General features: G+C 45.6%; 1 protein-coding gene across 1 annotated transcript; it reads right to left on the bottom strand.

Annotated features, from left to right (window-relative positions):
- Positions 1–1,671: 1,671 nt before the first annotated feature.
- On the bottom strand, positions 1,672–16,159 carry DEGS1 (delta 4-desaturase, sphingolipid 1). Its single transcript, XM_049776571.1, has 3 exons — positions 15,997–16,159; positions 7,492–8,234; positions 1,672–1,986 (listed from the first exon to the last, which is right to left on the bottom strand). Exons 1-3 carry the CDS (start codon positions 16,076–16,078, stop codon positions 1,840–1,842), a joined length of 972 nt encoding a protein of 323 aa, XP_049632528.1. The 5' UTR covers positions 16,079–16,159; the 3' UTR covers positions 1,672–1,839.
- Between the last annotated feature and the right edge of the window lie 2,272 nt (positions 16,160–18,431).

Here is an 18,431-nt window from a genome sequence, read left to right as displayed (position 1 = left end):
TACATTTGCCATACATGTAAAATTTGTACAAAAACATCTTTTATGAGAAAGATTTGTAATCTGCAAACTTAATAGCTGGGAGATGCTACAGTATGTAAGTAAAATAACTGTCCTGTCTCTCTCTTTTTTTTTTTTGGTTTTTGGGCCATACCCGTTTGATGCTCAGGGGTTACTCCTATGAGCTCAGAAATCGCTCCTGGCTTGGGGGGATGATAGGAGACACTGGGGGATCGAACCGCGGTCTGTCCTACACTAGCACTTGCAAGGCAGACACCTTACCTCTAGCGCCACCTCCCCCCCTTTCTTTTAAGTAAAAATAAATCCATCTGGAGCTGGAGCACTAGCATAGCAGGTAGGGCATTTGCCTTGGAGGTGGCTGACTCGTGTTTGATCCCTGGTTTCCATATGGTCCACAGTCTACCAGGAATAATTTCTGAACATAGAGCCAGGAGTAATAGAGTGCATCCAGGTGTAACCCAACCAAAACAAATTCATCCTCATCCCCCCCGTAAAATAGTAACAAAGCTATATGTCCTATTCTTAAGTACATTTATAATTCATGCCAAAAATTTTTCCAAAGATAGAGGGCTAGAGATATACGGTGTTGGGTAAGGCACTTGTCTTATAGCTGACCTGGTTTGATTGATCCCCAGTATCACATATGGTTTCCAAAAACTGCTAGAAATGACGCGAGAACAGAGCAGGAGTAGGCCCCGAATACAGGCTCCAAAACAAACAGTAAGACTGATACACTAGCAATACTTCAAAGACCTGAGAACAACTATCTACCATCAGACTACAACCAGTTTGTGTTGCTGTGCAATGAACAGGAAACTATGGGTTAAGCAGTTTCTAATTTGAGTCACTACAACTGAAAAGGGAAGTTAAACACTGGGCATGATTAACATGCATTTTCTTAACTACTAAGGGGGGCCAAACTATGGGTTAAGCAGTTTCTAATTTGAGTTACTACAGCTGAAAAAGAAAGTTGAACACTGTGCATGATTAACATGCATTTTCTTAAAAAACAACTAATGGGGGGCCCGGAGAGATAGCATCGAGGTAAGCATTTGCTTTTCATGCAGGTCATTGGTTCGAATCCTGGCATCCCATATGGTCCCCCAAGCCTGCCAGGAGCGATTTCTGAGCGTGGAGCCAGGAGTAACCCCCTAGACTGCTGGCTGTGACCCAAAAACCAAAAAAAAAAAAAAAAACCAACTAAAGTTTTACAGGACATAGCATTGTCTAATCTAGGCCCCAATCAATACCACCCAAAATGCAGGTCTGGAGAAATATTACAGAACTTCAGATGCTTGCTTGCATGGGGTCAACCTGGGTCTCCATAGGACTCTTGGGATATACATGCATCATGTGACCTCAAAAATAAAACAAAACAAAACCAAAACTAAAAATGCATAGCTCAGTTTACAGTGAAAGAATTCTAGGACTCCCTAAATTGGAATGAAATCTAAATTAAATTCATGCCAGTTTACCATCTTATAAATGAAGACACTAAAATACAAATATGATAAATACTATAGTGATTAATCGCTCAGTTTATTAGCTATTTTAATATAGTAAAACCTCGTAGCGAAAATAAAACAACAGAAATCATTTTTTAAAAGCTTATTGTTATAATAGGGTAAAAATAACCTCCACAATGGTAAAACAAAGAAAATATTTCTTGCTTAGAAAGCTGAAAACGGAGTCAAGCTGACTGCATGTTTAAAGTCATATTAAGCTGGAAAGATACGAGAGCGCGTACATAGAAACCGCAGCTAACGATCACTGGTCTTGGTTTAATGCAAAAACCTTCTGCTTTATTAAGCAGAACTCCATTCACTCCAGCTCCACCTTTCCTTTTTGGTGCCTCTTTACTCTTGAGAAGGGGCTTATTGTATCATCTGTCACAAAATCATACAGCACTCTGATCCAGGAATTGTAATGGGGGAGGTTGTCGTAGTATTCAGCTGCTATTTTTCTCACCTGGAAAACAAAAACAAACAACATGGGCCAAGATGAGTACGTGTATTAATGGAGTCCAGGAAGGTGGCAAGTGACACTTGATCCAAACAAAGAAGGGAAAGCACCAGGCTCATCTGAGTCCTCTTGTCCCCCACTCCAACAGCAGTTGTTCTGAGAATACTAGACTGTTGATAGCTATCTCTCAAGAGTAAAAATAAGGGCCAGAGAGATAGTACAGTGGGGAAGGTGCTTGCCTTGCACATAGCTTATCCAAGTTGCTTCTCTGGTACCCCATGTACCCCTAAAGCCCTGCTAGAAGTGATTACTCAGCACCGAGCCAGGAGTAAGCCTTGAGCACTACCAGGTGTGGTGTGGATGTAATTAAATATATTTGATTCTCTAGGATTAAATAATTCTTGTATTTTTAGATTTTGGGGAATCACTTCTGGTCATGCTCAGATGACTATTTGGGGTACAGGGATGGAACCTGTGTTGGCCCTGTACAAGGCAAACAAACACCTTACCTGCTTTACTACTGCCTTGGCACCTAGGATTAAGCTCTTTTCCCATCAAACTTAGAGGGACTAATATGGTTTATTTGTAAAATCTGGCACTTTGATTTTTTGTTTTGGGGAACACCTGGTTATCCTCAGAATTTACTCTTGATTCTGGGTGCAATTCTGCCACTTCAAGCTGGAAAGGCCTTTGAGAAAATGATTACAGTTAGTCTGCAGTCAGCACCAAGTAAAAACATATTCTAACAGGTTCCCTAATGAAAATTAGAACAGGGGCTGGAGAGATAGCATGGAGGTAAGGAGTTTGCCTTGCATGCAGAAGGACAGAAGGACAGTGGTTTGAATCCCGGCATCCCATATGGTCCCCCAGGAGTAACTCCTGAGCGCTGCCGGATGTGACTGTGACACATACACACACGAAATTAGAACAGAATACACGATGAAGATAAGATAGCAAAGAAATGTTCACATGCAAATGTTCCATTGAGAAATAGTTATGGCCGGAGAGATAGCATGGAGGTAAGGCGTTTTGCCTTTCATGCAGAAGGTCATTGGTTCAAATCCCGGCATCCCAAATGGTCCTCCGAGCCTCCCAGGAGTGATTTCTGAGCCCGGAGCCAGGAGTAACCTCTGAGTGCTGCCGAGTGTGAGCCCCCCCCCCAAATAAAATAGTTATACTTCTTGATTAAGACAAAGCAGATAAGGAGTCTATGAGATAGTATAATAAATAGGTAGGAGTCTTGCCTTGCTTGTACCCAGCTAACCTGGATTTGATGCCCATTACCCTACAAATCCAGCCTCCAAGGCCCAGTACAGCCAAGAGTGATCTCTGGGCACAGATCCAGGAATAAGTCTTGAGCACTGCCTGTGTAGTCCAAAAACAACTATAAAAATAGTCTTGTAAGGACAGAGGACTACACAGCCCTTACAGAACACTGTTAGTCAAACTGCGTGGGTGAGTTCTGATTATAGTACTTCCAAACTTCCTAAAATTCTTTTTGTTTTGAGGCCACTCCTGGTGGCTGTTGGTAATGGGGAAATATGTGGTACCAGGAATCAAACCTGGGCCTCCTGCATGCAAAGCACGTGCGGCTCTGAACTTTAAAAAGTTCATTTATGAAGATCAACAGATCACATCACATACACAAAACTGGTTCCAATTCACATCAAAGTTATGTCAAAGTCAGTAGCTATAGAGCTGGAGTGATAGTAAAAATGTAGATAGGGTGTTTGCCTTTAACTTGCATGAGCTGGATTCTTTCCCTGGCACCCTACATGGTCCCCCAATTCTTCCAGGAGTAAGCCCTGAGCCTTGCTGAGTGTAGACCAAAAACCAAATCACAACAAACCCAAACCACAGCCCCCCATCCCCAAAACATTTGAGAGTCGAGTCAAAAACACTCCTGAAAACGGAAACATTCAGGGTTGGAGAGTCCAAAGGTTAAGATGTTCATATAACATGTTTCTGTTAACCTTGACCCTGATTCGAACCCTGGCAACACAAATGGTCCCAGAGTACAACTGGGTGTGGTAACAATAGCAGCAACACATTTAAAAAAGACTAAAAATACATTAAGAGGAGCTGTAGCGATAGCACAGTGGTAGGGCATTTGCCTTGAACCTGGCTGACCCTGGACAGACCTGAGTTTCATCCCCAGCGTCCCATATGGCCCTCTGAGCCAGGAGCGATTTCTGAGCGTAGATCCAGGAGTAACCCCTGAGGGTCACCGGGTGTGACCCAAAAACCAAAATAAATAAATAAATAAATAAATAAAGGGGAGGGCTGGAGAGATTGTTTAACAGGTCAAGCACAAGCAGTAGGCCCAGGTTTGAGCCCTGCAACAGGTGGCCTCTCAGCATACTTCTAGGTATATTCCAAAAATAAAACCAATAAAGTTTATAATTTTACATTTTTATTAACTTTGTTTCTGGCTATACCTAGCAGTGTTGAGGCCTTATTCTTGGCTCTGTGTTCAGGGATCACTCCTAGCAGGGTGCTAGAGTTTGATTCTGGGTCAACCATATATATGCTTTACTGTTCTATCTCTCCATCCATAATTTTGACATTTATAGTAAGGCACAAATTGGGGGGCTCAGTGGTAGGCTCGAGGCCAGGAGAGCAGTCACTGCCACCTCCCTACAAGCTGAGAGGCACGGCTGCAGCCCTGCAGCTCAGTATCCTCAGCACAACAGGGTGCAGTGGAGAACCCTGAAGCCAAAAGTGCAATCTCTGGTTATTGCAAAATCAACAAGGCCGGGAGGGGAAAGAAGGCACTGCATGAAAAGCCAACTGATATCCCTAAATAGGAGTCAGAAATCCAGGTTCAAGCCACATACTCCATTCAGTCCAAATATTAACTTCATTAATCCCAGGAAAACCATTAGGTGATTGTGGAGAGCAAAACTAAGTAAAAAAGAAAAAACTGAAGATGTTAAATAAATAAAGAGTTCTTGGTAGCTATGATAAACAGATTTAATAAAGCTGTTGGAGCCTCAACATATGTACCACTGAACTCTAAGATTGTTATTTATAACATACTAATGCACTATGACTATATGATAAATGCCAGATATTGACAGGGGATAACACTCAAAAGAGCAGGAAGGGAGGCCAGAGCGAAAGTACAGCGGTAGGGAGTTGGCCTTGCACATAGATGACTGGAGTTCGACCCCTGGCATCCCACATGGTTCCCCAAGCCTGCCAGGAGTAATTTCTTTTTTTTTTTTTTTTTTTTTTGGTTTTTTTGGGCCACACCCAGCATTGCTCAGGGGTTACTCCTGGCTGTCTGCTCAGAAATAGCTCCTGGCAGGCACGGGGGACCTTATGGGACACCGGATTCGAACCAACCACCTTTGGTCCTGGATCGGCTGCTTGCAAGGCAAACGCCACTGTGCTATCTCTCCGGGCCCCAGGAGTAATTTCTTAGCACATAGCCAGGAGTAACCCATGAGCGCTGCTGGGTATGGCCCCAAAACAAAACAAAACACAAATGAGAGAGAGAGAGGAGAGAGAGAAGAGAGAGAGGAAGAGAGAGAAGAGCAGGAAGGGCCTGAGGTTGAAGGCACATACTCTGCACGCAGTTCAATTATCAGCATCACATGAAGTCGTCCCCTACCCAAGCACAGTAAAAGTGGTGCCTGAACAAGAGACAGGAAAAAACCCTGAGCAATGTGGGGAAGGCCCCCCACCAGAAAGAAAAAGCATTGTCTCCAGAGTAGTGAGGAAAAGGAAAGAACCTGAGTAGAGGAAGAGAAACATAAATATTAAAGTAGGGGGGCTAAGGGCCAAGTAGTACACTAGTGATTCAAAAAAAAAAAAAAAAAAGACAACTAGGGGGCTGGAGAGATAGCACAGTGGTAGGGTGTTTGCCTTGCATGCAGCCAATCCAGTTCAGGACGAACGGTGGTTCAAATCCTGGCATCCCATATGGTCCCCTGTGCCTGCCATGAGCCCAGAGCCAAAAGCAACCCCTGAGCACTGCCCGTGTGACCCAAAAACCAAAACCAAAACCAAAAAACAACCCTAAATATCCAAGCCAAAGTCAACAACAATAGAATCAAGAGATCCAAACTCAAGGCTAGAGTGCTAGCACAGCAGTAGGGTATTAGCCTTGCATGCTGCCAACCCCTGATGAACCCAGGTTTGATCCCCAGCATCCCATATGGTCCCCCAAGCCTGCCAGAAGCAACCCCTGAGCACCACTGGGCATGGCCCCAAAACAACAACAACAACAGACCCAAACTCTAACAATCAAAACTTTAAATGGACTTGTTATAAGGCAAACTGGGGCGGGGTGGGGGTGGGGGAACCAGTGGTGATCAAGATACTCTGGGAACACAGACGTTGGAGCAAGGTTGACACTGACATTGGTGGTGGAATTGGCCTTGATTCGTATGTCTGAAACCCAACAATGAAGGACTTTGTAAATCACAATGGGTTCAATTAAAAAAAAAAAAAAAGAGCAAGGCAGAAAAGGGAAAATAGGAGGCTGAGGGTGTCCTGCCTGTCCATGGAAGAGACTGAAGACACAGCAGGTGCTGGAGTGGGAGAACATCTCTGATGACTAATGAGCCGGTAGCTAAGCTATGTCTGACTGGAACTAAGTTCACTAGTATGTGGCTTATGTTTAAAAAAAGTCTCGTTTCAAGAGCAGTTTTCTCCTTAAGCCATAGTATCTTAAAAAGAAAGAAAATCCCCTCCCCCAGATAGGGGACAGACTCCACAGGTAGAATACTCCTATCACCCATGCCATAGTCAGTGTCCTGGGACAGCTGTGAAGTGTTTATTCAGATGTCTCATTCTAATAAATAAAAGGTCACAGAAAGGTTGAAAGAATCCAAATCAATTCTTACAGGCTCACCACTACTGAATGCTAGGCCAGGGTATTTTTTTTTTAAATTTCTCCAGTGAATTCTTAGTGTTTCTTCTAAGAATAGGGTAACTTACATAATCATAGCCTGGTATCACCTGGCAGAGGGGATTCAGGAGAGGGAACAGTGGACTATGATGTTTAATTATATGTTTAATTACACATAATTATACACGCAGAAGCTTCGGTTTTAAGCTTCTCTTTGGTGTTGTAGCCTAGACAGACAAAATAGGTTTCTTCTTTTTCGGTTGTTTTTGGACATGCTCAGGGAACCAGGTAGTACTAGAGACTGAACCCAGACCATTCACATATAAAGCATACACTTGGCCAGTCTGTTTCTTTTTAAAAAAAAGTTTAAGGGGGTTCCCCATGCCTGCCAGGAGAGATTTAAGTGCAGAGCCAGATTTAAGTGCAGAGCCAGGAGTAACCCCTGAGCGCCACCCACCCACCCCCAAAAAGAGTTTAAGGGCCAGAGTGCACAGTGGTTAAGGCACTTGCCTAGCATGTGCTGTAACCCTGATTTGAATATGGCCTCTAGGCACTTCTGGGTGTGGCCAGAACAAAATAGTAACTGAGTCAATATTAATTTTTGTCTTACATAAACATCAACAATAACAGTTTGCACTGACTCCTTTACTTACCAGCGGAAGGCTTTTTCCAGGAATATTAGGGAAGTCATGGTGCTCATTATGGTAGCCCACATTGAAGGTGAGTAGGTTCAGAGGCCCGTAATAGGAGTATGTTTCATGTCCCTTTAAGAACATGTAGTGTTCTGCAATAAAATGTCCAGAAATCGGGTGCAAACCTAGACCGATTAAGGTTGCTGACAACATGTAGATTAAGGATTTAATTCCAAAAACATAGTAAATGATAATGTCAAAAGTGAACTGGATGGTAAAATTGATTACTTCCAGGTGAGTAATAGGTTTGGGGTTGATGAAGAGTGGTCGGAAAGCATAAAAGAGAGGCTGAAGAATGACCCAAATGAGCTTTCTGAAAGTGGTACAGAAGAACCAGCCTTCAAAATCGGTTGGAATGTCCACATCAATGCCATTCCCACCAAGATATCGATGATGATCTATGTGGTACCTCTTAAACGAAATTGAATACGGGACGCCTATAGGAAGATTAGCAATTATTCCAAACCAGCGGTTCTGCATAGGCTTAGCGTTGCCAAAGGCACTGTTGTGGGACAACTCGTGGATGGCTAGAGTCAATGAGTGGTTCATGCAGCTGCCGAAGGCGTATGTCCAGAACATGAGCCATTTCCAGTCTAGGTCCTTCACTAAGTAAAATGCGAGCAACTGGGTGAGGACCATCATAGTTATAATCCAAATCAAGTTGGGATCAGGTTTCATTAAGGACTTTATCTCTGGATGCTTTTCTGCAAAGGAAAAAATCAACAAAAGAGAAAAATACGTAAGTGTCACTAAACCCAAATAGCAACATCAATGAAACGAATACATTACTTTTCTTCTTTTCCCAGATCATTATACATCTTTCACTGTGATGGACATAATATTTAGTTACCATAGGAAAGAACAGTAGATTTTAATAGATGGGTTGCTAAGTAACATGCCACAACAAGTAGAAAATTTATGCAGAAAAAAATATGCTCCAAAATCTGGACTGTTCACATTAACAGTCACGGAGAATTTCATGTTATTCAGAAATACATAATGCATAATAAACTGTTATTCAGAAATAAATTTTCTTTCACCCTTAATATTTCCTTGCATTCAATTTATAGAAATTTGTCTCAGTGGGAACCTCCCAAGTAGTGATGAGAGGCCCAGGGCTCCTGGCGATCCGTGGGCAACCTGCAGCTCAGTGCCAGAGCCCAAGGACGTGGTGCTGTGCAGCTCCTGGGGTGCTGAAGATTCTTGGTAGCCAGGGCTAACGATGGTGGTACTCAGGAGGCCAAGTGGTGCCAGGGATGGAATGAATCACTGTGGAGCATATGCAAGGCATGCAGCCAATTCATGCGCTATCTCCCTATCCCTACCACTTATAATTTTTATTTTTGTTTTGGGGTCATTATCTGGTGATGCTTAGGGGTTTCTCCTAGATCTGCACTTAGGAATTATTCCTGGTAGGCTACACACCAAAGAGAAGCTTAGAACTGGGATTTTATTCTAAATGGTTCCAAGAAGCAGCTCCTACCTTTCGCCACCATCCTAGGTTTAACACTCAATAGCCCATAAAACCAAAGTCCTAGCTGTGGTAGGATGCCAAGAAGAATCTGTATTTGTCCTTAAAGGACTCTTGCCGGAAATGCAGTTTATACTGCTGACCTTTTCTGAAATACTTGGCCTTATGCATGTAAATTCCCCAAAAACAAAAGTGGAAAACAAATAAGCTCTGTGAAGATCTCTTATGAAAATGAAACCAGACAGTAGAGTCTATATATATATGCCTTGCCTATATGGAGCTTGGGTTTAATCCCCAATCTATCCCCATTGACTAAAAGTAGGGAATTGGTTAGGAATCACAACTGCTCACTTGTGGAGAGATGACTCAATGGGCTGGAACTTATGGGCAATTCAGTGCCCAGCACCACATGGTCCCTTCAGCACTGCTGGAAGCCATCCTTGAGCAATAAACCAGGAATAGCCCCGAGCACCATTAGGTTGTAGATTTAGAAACAAACAAAACCCGAAAAATCCAGAAATTATAGAAAGTCAAAGTTTCTAGTGACTTAGTCATTATAGAGGAAATCATGAACTCTAAGTATATATTATTTGTATAATATACACTGTAAGTATATTGTACAAATATGGTACATATGCATATACCATATTATCAAACAGGTTTGGTTTTGAATGTTTTTGGCTTGTGGTAGTACCTGGGATCAAACCTAGGTCTCCTCCTTCACTACTGTGCCATATACCAGGCACACGGATAAGATTTATCACTCCAAGGTTACGACCTTATAAAAGTTATAAAAAATTGGTCTAGAGTGATAGTAGAGCAGGGCAGATGTTTGCCTTGCATGAGGCCAATCCAGGTTTAATGTCTGGCAAAAAGAACATCAAAAGCACAAGTGACAAAAGGAAAATAGAATAAATTGGATGCATCACAACTTTTGTGTTGCAAATGATACCACAAGAAAGAGCAGAGTGGAGGGCTGTGTATCAGGAAGATTGGCTGGAGTGTGGGAGGCCCACACTGGGCAAGGAGGCCCAGGTTTCTTTTTTTTTTTTTTTTTTTTGGTTTTTGGGCCACACCCTGTGACGCTCAGGGGTTACTCCTGGCTTCTTGGGGGACCATATGGGACGCCGGGGGATCGAACCGCGGTCCGTCCTAGGCTAGCGCAGGCAAGGCAGGCACCTTACCTCCAGCGCCACCGCCCGGCCCCGGCCCAGGTTTCATATCTGGAGCCTTATGGTCCCATGAGCATCTCCCTGTGGCCCTGCACGAGGCTCACACAATAGAGTGAAAAGTGGAGGTCAGAGGGATTGATTGCTCAAAGGGCTACTACTGTGCATGCTTCATATCTTGGAACCTTGGTTTTGATCCCTGCCACATGGTTCCTATGCCCCATATTTCCCCTCAAAAAGTGAAAAGATTAAGACATAGAAAGGAAGGAAATGTTAGAAAACCGTATCTCTTGTAAGCGACTTGTATCAGAATATGTATTTATGTGTTTGTGTATATATACACAAAAAACTTTAAAAACTCCTACAATCATCTAATTAAATATTGAGCAAAAAGTGCAAATAGAAGTTTCTCCAAAGCAAATATACAAATGGCCCAAAAGCACATGAAAAATGCTTAAAGTTATTAGCCATCCTTAGGAAAATACAACTGAAGTAATAAGCTACCACTTCACATCCACAAGTATGGTGCTAATATAGTTTTTAAGATTGGGTCAGGGACTGGAGAGGCAGAACACAAGTGGATATAACACTTGTCTAGCACAAGGCCATCTCAGATCCAATGTCTGGCATCCATAATAGTTCCCTGAGTTCTTCAGGAGTAATCCCTGAGTGCAAAGCCAGGAGTTACCCCAGGGCATTGCAGGGTGTAGCCCCCAAACCAAAACTAAACAAAAGAGATATGGCTAGAGAGATGACTTTGAAAGGGCTGGAACACCAATGTTTTGCATGCAGCCTGGGGTTTCACCTCTGGCACTGCAGGAGAAATCAGGGAGCATAATCCCAGAAGTAACCCACTGTACCAACAGTTGTGACCCACAAGCAAAAGTCCCGATAAATAAATGACAGGGGGGCTGGAGAGATAGCATGGAGGTAGAGCATTTGCCTTCTATGTAGAAGGAAGGTGGTTCAAATCCTGGCATCCCATATGGTCCCCTGAGCCTGCTAGGAACGATTTCTGAATGTAGAGCCAGGAGTAACCCCTGAGTGCTGCCGGGTGTGACCCAAAAAACAAACCAAAATAAATTAAAATAAAATAAAATAAATGACAGGCAACATAACAAGAAAGTGGGGAAACCAGAGCCCATACACAGTTGATGAAGAATCTGGGAGCAGCTGCATCCGGATGTGGAAAATAGCCTGGCAGCTCTTCAGTGTTAAATAATTAATTTCCCAGCCACTCTACAAGGAGGTCTTCAAGAGGTGAATAAACACCCACTCAGTCAATAACTTGTATGAGTGTCCACAGCAGGGATACTGACAAATCCACCAACTGATGCATGTGATCTAAATGTGGTACTAAAAGTGATGTGAACTAAAAATGTGATATCCCCATAAATCAGGCCTGAGAGAGCACACCGAACACAGGCTAAATGAAAGAAGGCAGTCACAAAACACCAAGAACGATGTCTGAGAAAGAAAGGCCCAGGCTGGCAAATGTGTACAAGAGGCAAAAGCAGATTAGTAGGGGCAGAGGCAGGTGGTGGGAGCAGGGGACAAAGTGGCTGCTAAAGAGTAGTTTCCTTTGAAGTGAGGATAAAAGGATGTTTTAAAAGTAGACTACAGAAATAGTTGCACAACTGAACATATTAAAAAACACCCATTCCCGATCAGACACACATTACCCACCCCCACCCCCCAGCATACAAATGCTTTTGTGGTTTTTGTTTTTTAGGCCATAGTCTGTGATGCTTGGAGGTTTTTCCTAGTTCTGCACTCAGAGGACCATATGGGATGCCGAGGATGGAACCTGAGTCAGTTACAAATAAGGCGAGCACCCTTACCTGCTGTGCTATCTATCGCTCCAGCCCCAGTATACAAAGACTTTGTGTTAAACACACACCCGACCTTCTCCTTTTCATTCCTGTTTGCACAGGCGCTCACTTTCTGTTCAATACATACCCATATTTTAGTGTGCCTTTCTTCTACAAGCCTCTAATTACTTTAATGTAAACACATCTCCTGAGTCTTATCTTTCCTGAAGCTATTCCAACTGGGGACCTTTAAATGAAACACTGAACTGGATTTATACCCACAGGGAAGATAAGTAGCCTGTTTACTCTGCATGTAAAGTGGTTCAGTGGTAATAAATTTATGGAAAATAAAGTTCAATGTTGAGATAAAAATAAGCTATCTTGATTTGCTGAAATTTAAATAGCTAAACTCCAGTATGGAAAAGCTGGTTTTTCAGAGTTGACCACAAATCAATCTTCTATAACATGTTGATAAGATATAGACAATATGCACCAGGTGCTTCCTCACGGGTAAGCTATTTACAAAACAGAAATGAAAAACCCAAGTTATTTAAAAGTTTTCCTAAACTGTCAACTGCCACACTCTTATGTCTTATCAACATGTTATAGAAGATTAATTAAGGGGGGGCAGCTTTGGAACTACTTGCTCAAAGGGCTACCTACATCGAATTTGGGTTGAGGGTCACTCCTGATGGTGCTCAAATACAACACAATTAGACTTCAGCACTAATTCTCTGAGCTATTTCCAGGCTTCTAATTCCGCTTTTTTTTTTGTTGCTGTTTTTGGGCCAGTAACCAGCAGCACTTAGGGATTACTGGCTCTGTGCTCAGAAATACTCCCTGGAGGATTCTAGGGACAACATGGGGTGCTGGAGATTGAACCCATGAACAAGGAAACCATCTTCTCTATTGTACTGTTTCTTGAGTCCTACTGAGTTCTCTCTAGCCTTTGTTCAATCTTTTTCTTTTTTTTGGGGGGGGGGTTTGCTGCTATTGTTAACACACCCAGTTGTACTCTGGGACCATATGTGTTGCCACTATGTGTCGACTGGGGATCAAACCCAGGTCTATCCTGGGTCGGCTGTGTGCAAGGCAAACGCCCTCCCGCTGCGCTGTGCTGTGCTATCACTCCGGCCCCCTTAAAGTTCAATCTTGTGTGTGTGGTTTTTTATTGGGTCACACCCAGCAGTGCTCAGGGGTTACTCCTGGTTCCATGCTCAGAAATTGCTCCTGGCAGGCACGAGGGACCATATGGGACACCGGGATTCAAACCGATGACCTTCTGCATGAAAGGCCTTACCTCCATGCTATCTCTCTTAAAGTTCAATCTTAATGAGATCCATTCCTCTGAATATATCTAATATATTCAGCATGGAACCTTTATTTAATTTTAGATTCGTTCCTAATATTAGCTTTAGCTACTACAAGCAGAAGTCAGCTGTATTTCTTTCCAAAGGGAACTGGATGTTGAGAAGAAACACTAGGCAAAGACTAGAAGAAAAATTCCTCACAGGGGGGCCGGGCGGTGGCGCTGGAGGTAAGGTGCCTGCCTTGCCTGCGCTAGCCTAGGACGGACCGTGGTTCGATCCCCCGGCGTCCCATATGGTCCCCCAAGAAGCCAGGAGCAACTTCTGAGCGCACAGCCAGGAGTAACCCCTGAGCGTCACAGGGTGTGGCCCAAAAACCAAAGGAAAAAAAAAAAAATTCCTCACAGGCCAGAGTGATAGCACAGAGAGTAGGGCGTTTGCCTTGCATGCGGCTGACCCAGGTTCGATCCCTGGCACCCTATATGGTCCCAGAGCCTGCCAGGGGTAATTCCTGAGTACAGAATTAGGAGTAACCCGAGTGCTGCTAGGTGTGGGTTCAAAACTAAAAAGAAAGAAAAATTCCTCCTTTATCTGATTTTGTTAGTTTGGGGGCCATACCCCATAAGATTCCTGCTTCTGTGCATAGGGATTACACCTGGAGGTCATGTGTGTGTACGTACTATATATAAATATATATTGTGTATACTATATATGTTATATATGAAAACATTTCCATATAATTTTTATCTTTTTTGTTTTGGGGTCACACCTGGCAGCGCTCAGGGGTTCCTCCTGGCTCATAAATCGCCCCTGGCAGGCACGGGGGACCATAGGGGATGCCGGATTGGATTTCAAACCACCTCCGAAAGGCAAATGCCTTACCTCCATGCTCTCTCTCTGGTCCCATAAGATTATCTTGCTGATCCTACCTAATCAATAATTGTGCCCTACCCTAGGGTGTGACCTGGTAATAGTATATTGGATTATTTCTTACTTGGCATTCTGCTCCCACCCTAGGGTGGTACCTGATTCTTTTTTTTTTTTTTTTTTTTTTTTTTTTTTTTTTTTTGGGTTTTTGGGCCACACCCGGTGACGCTCAGGGGTTACTCCTGGCTATGCGCTCAGAAGTTGCTCCTGGCTTGGGGGACCATATGGGACGCCGGGGGATCGAACCGCGGTCCATCCTAGGCTAGCGCAGGCAAGGCAGGCACCTTACCTCTAGCGCCACCGCCCGGCCCCAGGTACCTGATTCTTGTGTATAAAAGCAAGGGTCTGTGGAAGGCTGGGCATTTTCTTCAGCCTTATCCACAGAATAAAGCTGATATGTCCTGAAGCCTGACTTTGGCTCAACAGGGTGGCAGATGCGTGGTCGAGCTGGAGGAGAAAGACCTCATCTTCCATCCCACCATCCTCCAACCCCATCCAGGGCTGACTTGCAATATATATATATATACACACTATGGACCTGGTTATCCCTGGAGGTCGTGTGTACTATATGTATATTGTGTGTATACACACACACATATATACTATGAACTTGGTTCGGCTATATGCAAAACAAGTTGCCTTCCTTGCTGTTCTCTCTCCAGCCCTTGTTGATGAATATTTTGCCTTTAGGTGCACCTGGAGGTCCTTAAGGCCTTCCTCCTGGCTGAGAGAGCTCAGGTGACCATCTTGATCCTGGGGATCAACCCAAGGTCAGCCACGTACACAAGCCAAAGATCCGGGCTTCCTTAATTTTCGGGAGGCCATCACCAAGAGCTTTACCAACACTCGCCTTGCAGAAAAAAAAAAATAAAAACCTCAAGGCGTTTTGTAATCCTGACACTTAATTGAAACAGTGGTTTCGCAGGCCTTTGAACCAGGACGCAGCAGCAGCAACGCAATGACCTCTTTGGGCAGAAGTGATCCCAAAAAGAAAAAGAAAAAATAAAAGCTAAGAAAGCTGAATCATGTTGATGTCGATGAAGCGGGCCACAGAAACACGTCGTACCTATAGGAATCATGAATAAGGAGCGATCTGGGGAGGGAAGAGAAGAGAATTCTGTAGGTGCTTAGACAAGAGATTTTTTTTTTTTTTTGGCATGGAGAGGTGCAGAAAGGCCTGGGCGGGGGCCCAAGGAGGAATCTGGCACAGAGCCTGGGCGACGCTTCATGCAGCAAAGCCCGAAGGAAAGAAGGAGGCGAGGGAGGCGAGGCGAGGCGAGAACGGGCAGCTCCGCATCCGGGGCCCAGAAAGCGGGTGGCGGCGGCGGCGGCGGCGAGGGAGACGAGACGGTCGGGGAGACGGACGAGCGCCCGAAGCCAAGCTCCCACCAGCCTGGCCGCTGCCCCGGGCCGGCGCGTGGCTGCAGGGCGGCTCCCTCCGACGCCGGGCGACCACACCCCGGCGCTCCGCGGCTCCCGGGCCCGGCCCGAGGGCGGGAAAGAGGCGCCGGGCAGCGTCGCTCCTCGGGGCCATGGAGGGAGGCTCGACCCCAGCGGGCGGCCTAGCCAACATCCGCCGCCATCCGCGCTCCGGGCCGCGCCCGCGCTTCTCCGCGGCGAGCCGAGGCCGCGCCCGGACCCTCTGCGCCTCGGGGCCGCGCCGGCGGGCCGCCTCCGCCGACCTACCTGTGTGCATTGGCGGGGGACGCGCTAACGGGGCTCGGGCGCCTCAGCGCCGCGCACATAACGGGCCGCCTTCACTCACTCACGCACTCACTCACCCAGGATCTCCCGGCGCCGCGTAGCGTGCGGCTCGTCGGTGTAGACCCACTCGAAGTCCTCCCGCGGGACGCGGTTCCCCATGGCGGCGGCCGCTTCTGGCTCCTTCCCGGCGGCTCCTCGGACACAAGCAGCACCAGCAGCAGCAGCAGCACCGACCGAGGCGGCTGCTCCCGGCTCGTGTCAGCCGGCGGCAGGCGGAGCGAGAGGAGACCCGGTTGGGGGCGGGGCCTCCCGAGGACACGCCCCTCGTCGGCAGAGGTGGTGCGTGAGCGCCCGCCCCCGGCCGGCCGGCCTCACGAGGGTCTCCGCGTGCCGGCCGTCGCTGACCTCTGACCTTCCGGAGAGTCTCGGATGCGGCTCCCTAAGCTCGCGTCGGCGGCTGCCGGCGGCAGGCGGAGCCTCCGCGCCTGAGGAGACCAGGCTCCTCGAGGTCACGCCCCCATTGTAAGCCACGCCCCTTCTTCTGCCCGCCCCGCCCCTCCCGTCCCCCCCTCCGGCTAAGGTGAGGTCCTCGTTGACCTCAGACTTCGGCGAGTTACCGGCGGTCTGCGGCGGTCTGACCTCTGACCTACCAGCAGCAGCAAAGAGAAGAGAGAAGCAGCAGCAGCAGAAGAAAAGAGAGAAGAGAGAGAAGAAGCAGGAGAATAGAAGAGAGGAGAGAGAGGAGAGACAAGGAGAGGAGAGAGAAGGAGAAGAGAGGAGAGAGAGAAGAGAGAGGAGAGAAGAGAAGAAGCAGGAGAAGAGAGAGAAGCACAAGAAGAAAGAGGAGAAGAGAAGAGAGCGAAGAAGACAAGAGAGGAGAGAAGAGAGAGAAAGGGAAGGGGGATGTCCTCATATTTAGCTCAATAGTTAAAGCTTTCGACCATTTAATAGTTGATTCCATTCAAATATCAGCTTGGTAGGTGAGGATCTGTCTTGTAAGTTCTGAGTATATTATCTGGCTTTCACATCTGTTCCTTCCCGGTTCCTGACAATGAATGCACTTGGAGGAAATCCGACTAGTTATTCTAAACAGACACTGTCTTATCATAATTCAGCCGGGATGAATTTAGCAATTCAACTTTTTTTTATTATATAGAACGCTGATTACAAGGTCGCTCCTAATACAGTCGTCTCACGCATGAAATGTTCAAACGCCAATTCAACCACCCGTGTGACCTTCACCATATCCCCAATTTGCTGCTCACCTCTATGCAGGCATGAGCAGTTTTATTTTATGTTGCTACAACACAAAGGCTAATGAAATGATCAAAACTGAGCTCATGACGGGTCTTTTTGAAATAATTGTCATATCTCTGCGGTGTTAACTAAAGTCAGTTGGGCTATGGTTGGTGCTATTTGAGCCTTCTGTGTTATTGTTCAGGCTCACTGAAGTTGGTAGATTACTTTTTTGGTTTGGTTTTGGGGTCACATCCGGCAGCATTCAGGGGTTACTCCTGGCTCTACGCTCAGAAATCGCCCCCCAGCAGGCTTGTGAGCCCATATCGGATGCTGGGATTCGAACCACCGACCTGCATGCAAGGCAAACGCCTTACCTCCATGCTGTCTCTCCGGCCCCAAGCTGGTAGATTTCTATGGAACTTTCCCATCGGATTTCTGATGCTACTACTGAGCAAACACCACTATAAAATTCTAAAGTGTAGACGGTGTGGTCCAGGATTTATAGATCTGACATAAATTTGATGCCTGGACAGTTTGATAATGTTAAGTTGTGAAGCTGGACTGTCAGAGCTGTTTCTGTCAGAAGGTGTAGGGTGTGACTTTGGGCTCTGTGGTTCATATAAAATGGGGAATCTCCTCCATCCCCACTTCTCCATTCCGAGAATTCTGCAGTGGCATAGCTCAGCCTGAACGGGACTACCTAGGAAGAGTCAGCAACCAGTATTTTCTTTTGAAGCTTGGTAGAGGAGCAGGACCCTTTTTCTGCCAATAATATAGTACATATGAGAGACAACAGTTTTCTAGTGGTGGGTGTTAGCCCATTCACATTATGGAAATATCCCCAAATTTTCAGCCTGTTGTTTGTTTCCACCGGAGAAAGTTTAGCGGCTCATTATTTGAGTTCAGTCACAGAACTTTCTTTTCTCATTTCTAAATGTAGTATGTCACTGGCACATGTGAATTGGGTTAGAGATAATACAAGGGTTCAGGGCCTTGTCTTGGATCTCCCAAATCCTCAGCACCAGTAATGGTTTCCTAGCACCACCGGGGGCACTCCTGAGCACAGAGCCTGGAATAATCCTTGAGCACCATTGGGTGAGGCCCTCCAAACCCAAAAAGAAGTCAAAGGTAACATATTGACAATTATAAGAATTCACACATTGTCTCTAAATACTCAAGCTGGGCCCAGAGAGATAGTATAGCAGACAGGACACTTGCCTTTTCTGTGATCAACCTGAGTTCAATCCTTGGCACCACACATGATTCCTTGAGT

The sequence above is a fragment of the Suncus etruscus genome, chromosome 7 (genome assembly GCF_024139225.1).
Source record: "Suncus etruscus isolate mSunEtr1 chromosome 7, mSunEtr1.pri.cur, whole genome shotgun sequence".
Classification (NCBI taxonomy): domain Eukaryota; kingdom Metazoa; phylum Chordata; class Mammalia; order Eulipotyphla; family Soricidae; genus Suncus; species Suncus etruscus.
The sequence above is the reverse complement of the archived record's forward strand: the minus strand, read 5'-3'. Positions and strand labels throughout refer to the sequence as shown.

Excerpts from the sequence above, each read along its gene's own strand:
- DEGS1 (XM_049776571.1), bottom strand. The coding sequence starts at position 16,078 with ATGGGGAACCGCGTCCCGCGGGAGGACTTCGAGTGGGTCTACACCGAC. Across the intron at positions 8,235-15,996 it reads GCGGCGCCGGGAGATCCTGG|AAAAGCATCCAGAGATAAAG; the intron begins GTGAGTGAGTGC and ends TTTCCTTTGCAG. Across the intron at positions 1,987-7,491 it reads CTGGAAAAAGCCTTCCGCTG|GTGAGAAAAATAGCAGCTGA; the intron begins GTAAGTAAAGGA and ends TTTGTTTTCCAG.